This window comes from Theobroma umbraticum, unplaced genomic scaffold (genome assembly GCF_002168275.2).
Source record: "Theobroma umbraticum cultivar Fairchild unplaced genomic scaffold, ASM216827v3 scaffold_81.0, whole genome shotgun sequence".
NCBI classification, from domain to species: domain Eukaryota; kingdom Viridiplantae; phylum Streptophyta; class Magnoliopsida; order Malvales; family Malvaceae; genus Theobroma; species Theobroma umbraticum.
In genome coordinates this window covers 1,244,835-1,258,038 of record NW_018397268.1, presented here as the reverse complement: position 1 = coordinate 1,258,038, position 13,204 = coordinate 1,244,835, and the positions used below count along the sequence as shown (strand labels likewise).

At 33.0% G+C, this 13,204-nt stretch overlaps 1 protein-coding gene and 2 pseudogenes across 1 annotated transcript; 2 read left to right on the top strand and 1 right to left on the bottom strand.

Moving 5' to 3' along the window:
* LOC110425466 (disease resistance RPP8-like protein 3) overlaps positions 1-642 on the top strand; it is a 7,364-nt pseudogene extending 6,722 nt beyond the window's left edge.
* A 2,621-nt stretch (positions 643-3,263) lies between these two features.
* Positions 3,264-3,992, bottom strand: LOC110425465 (protein VACUOLELESS GAMETOPHYTES-like). The gene has a single exon (XM_021440399.1). It carries the CDS (start codon positions 3,990-3,992, stop codon positions 3,264-3,266), a length of 729 nt encoding a protein of 242 aa, XP_021296074.1.
* A 3,715-nt stretch (positions 3,993-7,707) lies between these two features.
* Positions 7,708-9,340, top strand: LOC110425464 (disease resistance protein RPH8A-like; annotated as a pseudogene).
* The last annotated feature ends 3,864 nt before the right edge of the window (positions 9,341-13,204 follow it).

Sequence of the window (13,204 nt, the reverse complement as noted above, 5' to 3'; positions counted from 1 at the left end):
CACTTGTCAAATATATGTACAAGTGTCTTTGTGTAGACAAGGTATATAAACCTTATTTTTTTGTATTAATGATATAATTCTGATCATTATCTCCAGTACATATGCACTGTTCTTTCTCTCTTCATAATATTAACACTCATCGCCATCACCTATCAAAACTATTCTTAAGAGGGAAGCTACGAGATGATCCACATTTGAGCCATCAAATTTTTGCCAGCAAACATTGTCAAGTTAACTTTGTGGGATTGTGAGATGAAGCAGGATCGAATGGCTGTATTGGCAAAGTTGCCTCATTTGAGGACTCTTCAATTATCGACTCTCTCATATAAGGGGACCAAACTGGTTTGCTCTGCCAACAAGTTTCTTCAACTTGATTGTCTTGGTATTTGGGAGTGAGAAGAATTAGAAGAGTGGCAGATAGAAGAAGAGGCAATGCCACGTCTTCGGAGTTTAAGTCTGAGTTTGGTTCCAAATTTGAGGATTTTTCCAGAAGGTTTGAGGTATGTTACTGCTCTCCATGAAATGGAATTATACAGGATGAAGAGGTCATTGGTAGAGAGGATTCAAGTGATAGACAGAAGAGAAGGAGAGGATTTCTTTAAAGTGCGCCGCATTCCCTCCATCCAAATAAGTGATACGTAGGAAGGTTAAAAACTCTAATTTTGCAATGTCAATCCTCAACTCAAAGTAATTGCTTGTGAGTTAGATATTTCTATGATAATCTTTTGTGTTTCGATTTGGGTCTATTCTTTTCATAAGAGATGATGCCATTTTCTTCTTAGTGTAGGTCAATCTAATCGGCCCAGAAATATACTCTACCAATAAGAGCAACATGGGGGATCACCTGGATTTGCTTTTTGACTGTTTGAAAGTTTAATTTGTATTTTTTTTCCTTGATAATTGAATCTAATGACCAAATGCTTTTTAGAAATGAATTGCTGTGAGTTTGAATGAACCGATTGTTATTTTGTAGACTTCAATTTAATGCTTATGATGGTGTAGAGGATAACAAATAATATTTCATTCCATCTTTTTTTGCAACCTTTCTCTTCTAAATTATTTGCTTATCCAAAGAAAAAGAAGTAACTTGTGTATGGTATTCAAGGCAGGACTTCCACATTGTTTTGTGCTATCGAAACTTTGGGTTTATGCCTAATTTGTGCTGCAATTAAAGTAAATCCAAAGACAACTGATAAAGATGGAAGAAATTGAGTTATTCAATGTTACATGGGAATCAGAAATATTGAGACTAAAGTATATATCATTAATTATGCATTCTATTATTATTAGGTTTTGGTAATTATTGCTTTCAGACACTCTTTAAGATTATTATATTAAATAATTTATTTTTTTCAATGAATTAAATTTCGTAACATTAACAGTAAAACGATCAATCAATTTTATTTATTGTACATTGAACATTATTTTTTTACGGAAATCTACATCGAACATTATTCATATCATTAATTTTATTGATTATATTTGAATTACAATATGTTTATTGTACCTATCTAAGATTCCTTACATAGGTAGCTCTTTCAATTTTTTCTTAAGAAATACTTTTTTTGTTGTCTGTTTGAGCATACAACTCTTCATTATGATCTTTCTTTCTAATATGGAATTCAATTCCCACTTCCAATTTGATAAAAATGTAGAAAAAGTCACAATTTCAATTTCTTTTCCATAATAATTGACAAAATGATAATATGATTAATGACCCAAAATATGAATTTAACCATAAAAAAAAAAGAAGGAAAAGCCCAAGATAAGGGGCATTCAATTTGTCAATTGACCTGGCCAAAATTTTCTGACATCTCAATTTCTTATATAAATAGAAAAATAAAGAAAAAATCTGATTGGATTATCAATTGTCATTTTAATGCTGAAATAGAAAACTAATGAAATTTTCTAACCCAAAGAATACGTTACAACTTGTAGCTTGGAAAGATTGTGCTTGACTTATGACTTATATGACCAAATTCTACAAGAAAAGAAAAGGAAAAATCTTTTTCTGACTCGATTTTCAATTGTCATTAAATGTTGAAATAAAAAATAACTGAAAATTTCCAACCCATTCAATACGTTACAATTGTAGTGACTTGGAAAAATTGTGGTTGACTTGATCAAATTCTAGCATGTAACCCAAAAAGCTAGTTTAAATTGCACTCTTGTCAATTAAATTGTTATCAATATGACATTTCGTATTTAGAAATCAATCAAATACTAACAAAGGGAAACTCATTATTTATTTTCTTAGCGAAGGACCGACCAAAAGTGTTTTAGATTTAATTTAAGTTTTCAGTTCTTTCAACAATCTTTACCTCAAAAAAAGAAACTTATTCGGTCTTTTAATTTATAACTAAAATAAAAAAAAATTGTGAGTGGTATTCAAGTGGTTGAGCTCCCAATATTAACAATTGTCTCCAGCTGGGGACAGCTTTAATAAATTGTTATTAATGGTGATAGGTATGGATACCTGCCTTAAGTCTGTTTCTTGGGCAATGAATTGAAATATCTCTGTATGATATTCAAGTTTTGAGTTTTTTGAGTATTGAAAAATATTGAAACTTTAAAGTACATAGGGGGCAAGACTTTAATTGAAAATAATGCAGTGTTCGACTTCACTAATATTCGGAATTTAGGAATATATTTTGAGAGATCAAAAGATGTGGAGCCTATCCTAAAAGCATTGATTGAATCACAACACCTTGGGTCTTTGTCCATGGGGTTAGAGGATTCAATTCCATACCCAGACTTGGAGCCCCTTGCTCATTGCCATCACCTATCAAGACTATTTTTAAGAGGGAAGATATGAGAAGACCCACATTGGAGTCATCATGTTTTGAAATTTCGACCAACAAACATTATCAAGTTATCTAATATATTGTAAGATGAAATAGGATCTAATGGTTATAGTGGGAAAGTTGTCTCATTTGAAAACTCCTTTCTTATTGAGATACTCATTATAACATAACAGTATATCACGATAGTATTATATAACGTAAAATGATAAATAATATTTTGATTAATAACAATTAATCAAATCTTAATTAAAAAAACCTATTTGAATAAAAATAAAAATATAAAATTTTAATTCAACGTAATAAAAATATAAATTTTATTTTTAAATATTATATTTTTTTATTTATATAATATTAGACAAACTCCATTTATATCTCTTATAATTTTAACATTTTTCACAGTATATCTCTTATTATGCCAATATCCAATTTTTTTCAATTAACACCACGTAGATATCATTTTCACAGTATGCCCGTCGGGACTCCCAGCACGGAACTAATCAGCACGCTCGTTGCAACCTTACCCACCGCAGAGTAAATCCTTCTCCTCCAACTCCCTTGGACAGCCCCACCACGTTGGACGTGGTGTCCAACATGGCCCATGGGCCCTTGGGCTGGGACTCCGAACTCATAACCGGTGCTAGGAGTTGGCGGCGGAACCCCTAAGGGCTCCTTCGGTGGCCCAAAAGCACATTCCAGATGGATGTCAACGTTGCAAGCGTCACACCTGTACCGCCACAACGTGCACATGTGAAGACACACCTTACACCACCTATGCTTCCCTGGCTGGAGCGTCAAGAGGTGATGTGGCTGGCATGCGTGTTGCACCTGTGGCACCACTTGGGTGCAAAGAGGATGCACATCAAAATCACCGGCGGGACAAGTGAAAAATAATCCGTCGACGTTTTCACCACATAGATTGCACACGCGTCCCATACCTTGTTGATTCACGAGGGTTAACACGTGCTGAGGGTGCAGGTGAAAGTTGATGGTGGGGGGACACATGGCACAATACTCGTGTAGAACAAAGTTGCACATGGGGCAATGGTAGCTCCTTCCTTGCCCTAAAGTGTGGCAGGCATCACATAAGTACTCTTGTGCTACGTAGCACTCAGTAACAGGATGGTTTGGATGGGTGAAATGCAGAAAACTCTGGGGGTTTTGAGATGAAGCTCTTTGTAATGATGCCATTGTTGTTAGCAATGGATGTAGGGTTGAAACTGGAAAGACAGTAGACTTATATATAGCCGTGTTAGCAACGAAACTTTCTAACCTAAAGAATACGTTACAACTTGTAGCTTGGAAAGATTGTGCTTGATTTATGACTTATATAACCAAATTCTTGAAGAAAAGAAAAAATCTTCTTCTGACTCGATCATCAATTGTCATTAAATGCTGAAATAAAAAACAACTGAAATTTTTCTCACCCAAACAACACGCTACAATTGTATTAGGCTCAATTAAATTCATTTTTTAATTATCCTATGTCTTTACATTTTAAAATTATGTCTTTTAATTTTTTTTGTCTAATTAGAAATAATGTATGCCATTCAAAGTACCCTGGATACTATTTTGATGTCAACGTGGCCAAACAACAAAGGAACATCCTCACGTGTTTGCGGCCAGGATTTCTTCTTCCATCCTTTTCTTTTTTTCTTTTTTTACACGCAATTCCTTTAGCTTCATCCCTTTCTTCTTTAATAAAGATTGAACTTGTCAAAGAGTTCTTGTTTCCAGACCAGTTAAGACCGCTACCATGTTTTATCTTGTTTAAATTGTTTGTCACAAATTTGTCACACTTTTTTTTATCATAAAATTATAATATTAAATTAAATTAATCTTTATGATTATTTTATCACAATAATATATAAACATATTTAAATTGGTCACACGTTATTTACTTGGATTGTCCGAATTAAAGTTTTGTCACAATTTCATTGCTAATTTTATCACTAAATAAGAAATCCGAAGAAAGAAAATGTTACTTTGATTTAATTCCATCCAAATAAGGTATTTCTGGGAAGACCAACAATTCTAATTTTACAATGTCAAATCCTCAACTCAAAGTAGTTGCAAATATTGCAAGTAAGTTAGATATTTCTATGGTAACCTTTTTTGTTCTCATTTGGCTCTATCCTTTTTTCATAAGAGATGACACCATTTTCCTCTTGGTGTAGGTAATCTAATGGGCACTAAAATGCACTCTTACCACTAAGAGCAACCCGAGGGATCACCTCCACTTACTGTTTGATTGTTCGAAAGTTTAATTTATATTTTTTCTTTGATAAGTGAATCTAATGATCAAGTGCTTTTGAGAAATGAATTGGTACGAGTTTGAAAGAACAGATTGCTAAATAATTTTAGATATTCACAAGTTAATTAATTTTCAATAATGTTTAGCATTTTGATATTGTATAATTATATCTTTTAAGTTTTACATGTTATTCGTAGGCTTTAATGCTTGCTTGTTCCTCTCTCCTCCACCTCTGCTTCTTATTCCTTTATTTTTTAACCTTAATTTCAGTAGTTTGATTGAGTCTGGTTCCTTTGCATCTAATTATGGGTAATGTTTTTGAGATTAATCTAGAGTATTAGTTCATCTCTTCTATTTAATCAAGATTTGAATACCAAGAGTCAATGACGCAAAATTAACAACACCATTGCTTTTACAATATCAAAATCCTTATTTGATTTTATGTGTTAGTCTTAATTTTTCATCCCTTCCATTTCAAATTGGTTGCTGTTATTTTGTGTTTTGAATAACTCTATTAATATTTTAATTCATTTCATATCTAAAATATTATTAATTTTATCTAATTTTCTTCTATATTGATCGGCTATTATATTGGTCTTTTTCTTTCTCTTTTCTTAAAAAAAAAAAAAGTGGGAGCATCCCACACTACAATAGCATAAATGAGATAATTGATGAAAAAGAAAGTACACCGAAAAGAGTTTTTGCTTTTGCATTCATCAAAAAACACTCAAGCCTTAACTTTTGACAAAAGAGTATTCGAATATTTGATTCAAGAATAAACATATGTATAAATTTTTAGTCACAGAGTTAAATTTGAATCCTCCCATCTCTAAATAAAAATAATAATTTGTCAAAAAAAAAACATGAAATAAATCTTTTATAAAATGAAAAATACACGATAATTAAAAAAATATTATATCTTTACTCACTTGATTAATTTCTTACGTTACATTTTTTCATTGTTTGACAACTCTAGGGATAATAACTAACCTCAATAAGATTCATTTCTTACTACATGTTTTTTCATATTACAGTTAGGTATTTCAATTTTATATTTCCAATTAGAAATAATATATGTTTCTCGGTATCATTTAATCCATCAGCACATGCCATATGGTAAGGACTAAGGAGAAGGCGTCCAAACTCAACTGTGTTGTCATACTACGTGACGTATCGAGGTCATGGCTCGGCTGTAAAAGAAAGAGGGTTACTTTGTGGGCTTTGAATGGTTGCATGTCTACAGTTCTGTCTTGTGGTTTTGCTTGGGTTTTTATAATTTCCTTATTTTGAATGGGTTATTTTGTAAGCTTTCAGTGCTTGCTTCTCCCCAGCTGATCCCCTTTGTTTCTCTTTTCTGTTTTTCTTAATTTTCATAATTTGATTGATTAGGTCCTTGCAGAACTGGTTGCTTTATCTTTTTATGGGTAATATTTTGAGATTAATCACGAGTATCAGTTCATCTTTTCTCTTCATTCCTATTGTGGCAACATCTCTTTGGTAATCCGAACAGGTTGTTGCTGCTGATGAAACAATCACTTAATTTTCCCAGGATTAAGAGCTGATCAACTCCTGATCTGCTTTGTGGTTTTCAATGGGATGATTCAACCTTCTCTCTGGCTTGATTGGGCTATTTTGTTTGCTTGGTGATTCCACAGTTTTTGTGATGTTTACTGTTGGCTGATTTCCTCTTATGATCGGTCTGGACATTTTTGCTTTGGTGCTGCCATGGTATCTTTGCGTTGTTGTTTTTGGAGCATCTCACTGCTTCTGTTCCTCTGTGATGTTGGTTAAGGAAATGCTATGAACCTGGTGGTGTGCTGCTTGTGTTCCTTGGTTCATCATGTCGTTGTCTCGTGTGTCTTCTGGTTGAGCTCTTTGGATTAATACAGGCTAAGCTTTAGAAGAGGTTAACCTAAATAATTGAGAGAAAAAGGCTACCAACATGCTGTATATTAGTCTTCTTCAAACATAGTAACTTCGATTTTTGGTGTTGATTTTACATTAATATTCTTTTTAATTTAATCTTTTACGTCGGCCATATTATTGATTTTTTTCCTTTTCAAAAAAAGAATTGGGAACAGCCCACACTACAATCATGACTACCAACCTTGTATAAATAATAATACTTGGGAACATGTTTGATGTTAGTTTCCTCCAAATTTCCTCTCGGTTTGACAAAAAGCAGCATTCTTTTTTTCATTTAATCTTCTATATTATTGATCTTTTTCTTTTCCCTTTGTGTAAAAGAAGTGGGATTAGCCCACACTACACTAAGCATATATGAGAAAGTTTGTGGAAAACAAGGAACAAGGAAAACAGCTTTGGCTTTTGCGTTAGTATTAAAAAAAATGCTCAGAGCCCTAACTTTTGGTTCAAACAATAAATATATTGATTTCAAAGGGTTGGATTTGAATTTTTTTTTTCAAATAAAAAAATTTATTCAACAAAAGAAAAACGAAATAAATCTTCTATGACATGATAATGTAATTTGATTTCTTAGTGATATGATAACGTCTAACTATCATTTAATGAACAATAATCATGAAAAATATACTATTATTAAAAAGAAAAACACACCACCTTTCTTATCATGCTTCTTGACATTGACAATCTCATTAGCAATTCTATAAAATTAATTTTATTTAATCTTGCATGTTGACCATATTATTGATTTTTTTTAATTTTATTATCCTTTTCAACAATTTCCCACAACAAGATGATTACGGTAAAGTGAATGGGATTTTGGTTTTAAGTTACAACGAGTTGCCTTTTCATTTAAAACCGTGCTTCTTATATCTTGGCCATTATCCAGAAGATTGAGAGATCTAAAAAGAGGAACTCATTCGATTATGGATTGCTGAAGGTTTCATTTCACCGTCATGGGAAAGCAGGGAAAGAATGCCAATGGAGGAAGTAGCTGAACGTTTGTTAGAAGAGCTAATAGATAGATGTTTGGTTCAAGTTGGGCAGAGGGACCATACGGGAACAGGTGTGAAAACATGTCGGATACATGATCTCTTGAGGGACTTGTGCGTGCGAAAAGTTCAAAATGAGAATTTTTTGGAAATTATTCAACCATCATCTATGGAAAATGATGGTCATGTGAACTTGACACAATCTATGGCACGAAGAATTGCTATTCATCCTAGCAAAAGGTATGTTTCTTTGAAGGAAAACCATTCAAATTTACGTTCTCTTTTGTTCTTTCAAGAGAAATTGATAGAATTGAATATTTCAAAATGCAATGATTTTAAATCGTTAAGGGTGTTGAATCTTGTGAGAGATGATGTGGAGACGTGGCATGTGCCAAGTGAGATTGGTAACTTACTTCATTTGAGATATTTGAAGTTGAGGTCAAACCTTTTAGGAGGCGTCATCTTGCCACGGTCTATTGGGAAGTTGAAGAATTTACGCACTTTAGACATCTTTCATCTAAAATCAAGTATTCCTGATCGTTTATTCAAGTGGAGATGCTTAAGGCATGTTATAGTGAATGATCTATCTATTAAACATGTGGATTTGCTGGGAAGGGATATTTTAAAAAATATTGAAACTTTGATGTACATATGGAGCAAGAGGTTAATTCAAAAAAATGCAGTGCTCGACTTGACTAATATTCGGAGTTTAACAATATCTTTTAACAGATCAAAAGATGTGGAACTTATCGTAAAAGCACTGATTGAATCACAACGCCTCCGTCATTGTACATGGGGATAGAGGTTTCAGCTTCAACCCCAGACTTGGAACCCCTTTCTCGTTGCCATCACCTATCCAAACTATCATTAAGAGGCGAGATACGAGAAGATCCACATTCGAGTCATCACGTTTTGAATTTTCTGCCAGCAAACATTGTCAACTTAACTTTGGAGTGCTCTAATGTGAAGCAGGATCCAATGGCTGTATTGGGAAAGCTGCGTTGTTTGAGGTCTCTCCAATTATTGTTTTTCTCATATAAGGGGACTAAAATGGTTTGCTCTGCGAATGATTTTCTTCAACTCGACTTTCTTAGTTTTCATGAATTATGCGACTTAAGAGTGGCAGATAGAAGAAGGCGCAATGCCACGACTCCGGAAGTTAAGTCTCATCAGGGTTCAAGTTGAGGATTTTTCCAGAAGGGTTGAGGTATATTACTACAATCCAAGAAATGGAATTAGTGGGAATGAGGAGGGCATTGGTAGAAGGAGAGGCTTTCTCTGAAGTGCGCCAAATTCCCTCAATCCAAATAAGGGATACGATGGGGTTAAAAGCTCTAATTTTGCAATGTCAAATCCTCAACTCAGAGTAGTTACATGTGAATTAGATATTTCTATGGTAATCTTTTTTGTTTTGATTTGGGTCTATCCTTTTCTAAGGACATGATGCCATTTTCCTCTTGGTGTAGGTAAATCTGATCATGGGTTCTGAAATGCACTCATGTCAATAAGAGCAACGAGGCGGATCACTTGGATTTGCTTTTTGATTGTTTGAAAGTTTAATTTGTATGTTTTGTTCCTTGTTACTGAATCTAATGATCAAGTGTTTTTTAGAAATGAATTGCTGTGAGTTTTGATTGAACCAATTGTTAATAATTTTGTAACTTTCACAACTCAAGGATTATCCATTTGTTCCTATTTGTTCCACTCTCAATGAGACAGCAAGAGGGCATGGTGAAACTGAGAATTCTAAGAAAGCAGCTGCTTGTCAACTCTTTCTTGTCTGATATAGGATTCCTACCTTATGAGATAACAAGAGAGGAAGATCTTTAATTGTCTAAAATGCTGCTTAATATGTTTAAACAATTTGACGATATTAGTACGCAAATAAGATGATGAAAGGGGAAAAAAATAAGCAGAAGGATTCATATAAAATTTGTGTAATCTATCATGCAAGTTGAAACGGGGACCTCCATGTGCAGAGACACTCAGTTAGAAATTAGAAGCTTCATTTCAATCAACTGAGAAGAATTTCTATACATGTTTCAAAGACCAATCTCTTAGACCTCACATTTGTATTATTTTGTGATGTTTACACATTTTGCACAAACATTTGCTAAAGAAGCAATTTTACTTTAACATGAGACAAGCCTACCGATGAAGCATAGATCGAAGAAAATGAAAGAGTGAGGATATCAAAAGAGACATTGGCTAACCGAACAAGTAATGCATATTTAGTCATCGCTTCAAAGTAATTAACAACGAAGCTGGTGATTTTCTTTTCGAAGAGACTAAACCTCTTTCATGCGTTCAGCTTGGTTCTCTAGAATGGAGCTCATCCACGGCACATTTCCATCTGTCAAATGATTCCACAAATTAGAGGTGAGAATATTCACGTGAAAGCCAGAGCAATATGAAAAATAGAAAATAGGCAGATACCTCCTGCGAGTGGGATTGCCTAAAATTTCAATATGAAGGTTCTCATATCTCCATGAATGGATTTCTGAAATGAATCAAGGTTTTTTCAAGAGTAAGTTGAAATAGCTGAAGAGGAAGGTTATTCCTTGCTGGGGATCTGGTTAAGGAGCCTTGTGGGGTTTGTAATGTTCCTCCCTATCAGAGACAGAATCAATGAACATCATAAATAAAGAGAACTACGAAATCATAGAAAAACATAAAATGCTTTTTCATGGATGTCTCACGATTTCAAATGTAAATGACAGCAGAAATTTCAAGCAGTGAAACCATCCATGATGACCAAGCAGGAAGATTACTCAAGCTAGACCTCCACTCTAAAAGTAAACTATCATACGAGAAATTAAGATTGAACCAATACTTATTAACCAAACCAGGTTTATACATTCATAGCCGGTAGAATTCCTGATTCCACAGCAGCCAATGAATCAGACCCTCGACAACAATCTACTCAACAGCTCTTCTCTGGTTTCAGCTCATGATTTTGTTTTTTGGAGACGCACCAATGAGATGTTCCATCACTGAAGGATTCAATCCCATACGCAGACTTGGAACCTTTCTCATTGCCGTTACTTTTCAAAACATTTTTTTTTTATGTACATTGAACATGGGGATCACCTCCATTTGCTTTCTGATTGTTTGAAAGTTTAATTTGTATTTCTTTCCTTGATAAATGAATTTAATGATCAAGTGTTTTTTAGAAATGAGTTGCTTTGAGTTTCACTGAATTGGCTCAACTTGTACTTTTAAATGTCTAATGTGATTGACGGTTTAAGACAACCATGATCACTACCGGTGTACAAAATAATACTACTTAGAAAATCATACAATTAATTAAAGGAAAGAACAACCTCCAAAAAAAAAATCATTAACTAATAATTACACAGATAAATTTGAATACCACGAGTCAATTAGGTCAATTTTTATAAATTTTTTTAAATGCAAACATGTAAGTTTAAAATTTTTTAAACTAGTCAATTAGGTCAATTAGTTCTTTTTTTTTTCTAAACTTAATTTCATTAGTTTTGTATGACTAGGTCCTTGTAGAACTGGTTCCTTGGCACCTAAATGTTTAGATCATTAATTCTAACCAATCAGGAAAATGAAAACAAAGGGCAACTGGTTAATCGGCTCCAAAATTAAATTTGTTCTTTTTTCCTTTTCTTTTTCTTCTTTTCTTTATTTTTATTTACGAAACTGGCAAAAACAATATGACTACACCCATTGCCACTAAGCTGAATTGGCTCAACTTGTATTTAAGATGTCTAATATGGTTGATGGTTTAGGACAATCATACATTTAATGAAAAAAAAGAACAAACTCTAGAGGAAAACAAATACATGTAAAGTTATTAACATTTTTATTTTTTTCAATCTCAATTAATATTCTTAATTGATTCTACATGTTACTCGTAATTTTATCATCCCTTCCATCTCAAATTGATTGTTGTTAATTTGTGGTTTGCATAACCCCCTTGATTTTGCATTAGTCAAAAAGCACTCAATCCCTAATTTTTGATAAAAAAAAAGTTTTCAAATATTTGATTCAATAATTAATATATGTATTTTTATTCAAAAAATTGAATACAAGTCCTCTCTTCTTCAAATAAAAAAAATCATTTGTCAAAAGAGACGTGAAATAAATCTTTTACTATTTGCTTATCAAGAGAAAAAAAAAATTAAAAAATGGATGAGGCAACTTTTCTATGGTATTCAAGGGTAGTACTTCCACCTTGTTTTGTGCTGCAAATGAAGTGACGTAAATCCAAAGACAATTGAAACAGATGGAAAAAAACTGAGACTTAATTATGTAAGTTCATGATTAAATACTAAAAAGAAGGTTTAATTTTAATTACATAAAATTTACATAGATTTTATTGCCTTTTTGTTGGAAGTCCAAACTTGTTAAAGATTGAGGAATGGACCGTCTTAAAACAGAGTAAATAGCATTCAATTAACTGTCCTTTGTTAATTGCTACTAATTTAAAAAAAATGAAGGATTTAAATCAATGTGAACACATTTCATGTTGGATTCCTCGAAATTCTCCTCCCGATGTGACAAAAACAGTAATTATTTACATTTAATATTCCATGTGGGTCATATATTATTGATATTTTTCTTCTTTTTTAAAAGAAGCTACAATGGCATATGTAAGACAATTGGGGCAAAAACAAGGCACGAGGAAAGCAGCTTTAATGTGCAATAATCATATATTATTGATAGATAGTGTAATTTGATTTCTTGATGATATGATAACACGTAAACATTATTTAATGAACAATAATCATGAAAAATACAGTGAAATTAACAGATATATTGGGTCGGGTTAATTTCTTACATTATGTTTTGTCACTCTTTGATAAGTGTCTATTTGCCGGTCACAACGCTAAAGCAATGTTGCTTGCTGTCTCCAGTCCGGGCTCATGGCTCAGATTAAATCACTTCATTTAAACACCAATAACAAGTAACTTAGTATTGGACTTTCTTAAAAAACAGAGTAATTTTCTCTATTCAAGAATTATTAGAGGACAAGAAAGTAAAGAAGAGAGATTCCTTCTGCTTTTGCTTTTCTTGGCCAATCTCAAATAGACAACACGCTTTCACACCTTTTGAAACAGAGAAATAGAAAAAAGGAAACCCAAACAAAAGGACTGAGAAAAGGATATCTATTTAGTCAAGTGTAGCCACCAGCTAAAGGTGGTACATATACAAGAAACAGGCGGATCAGTTTGAAATCCTAGAAAAGAGAAGTAATTTGAATC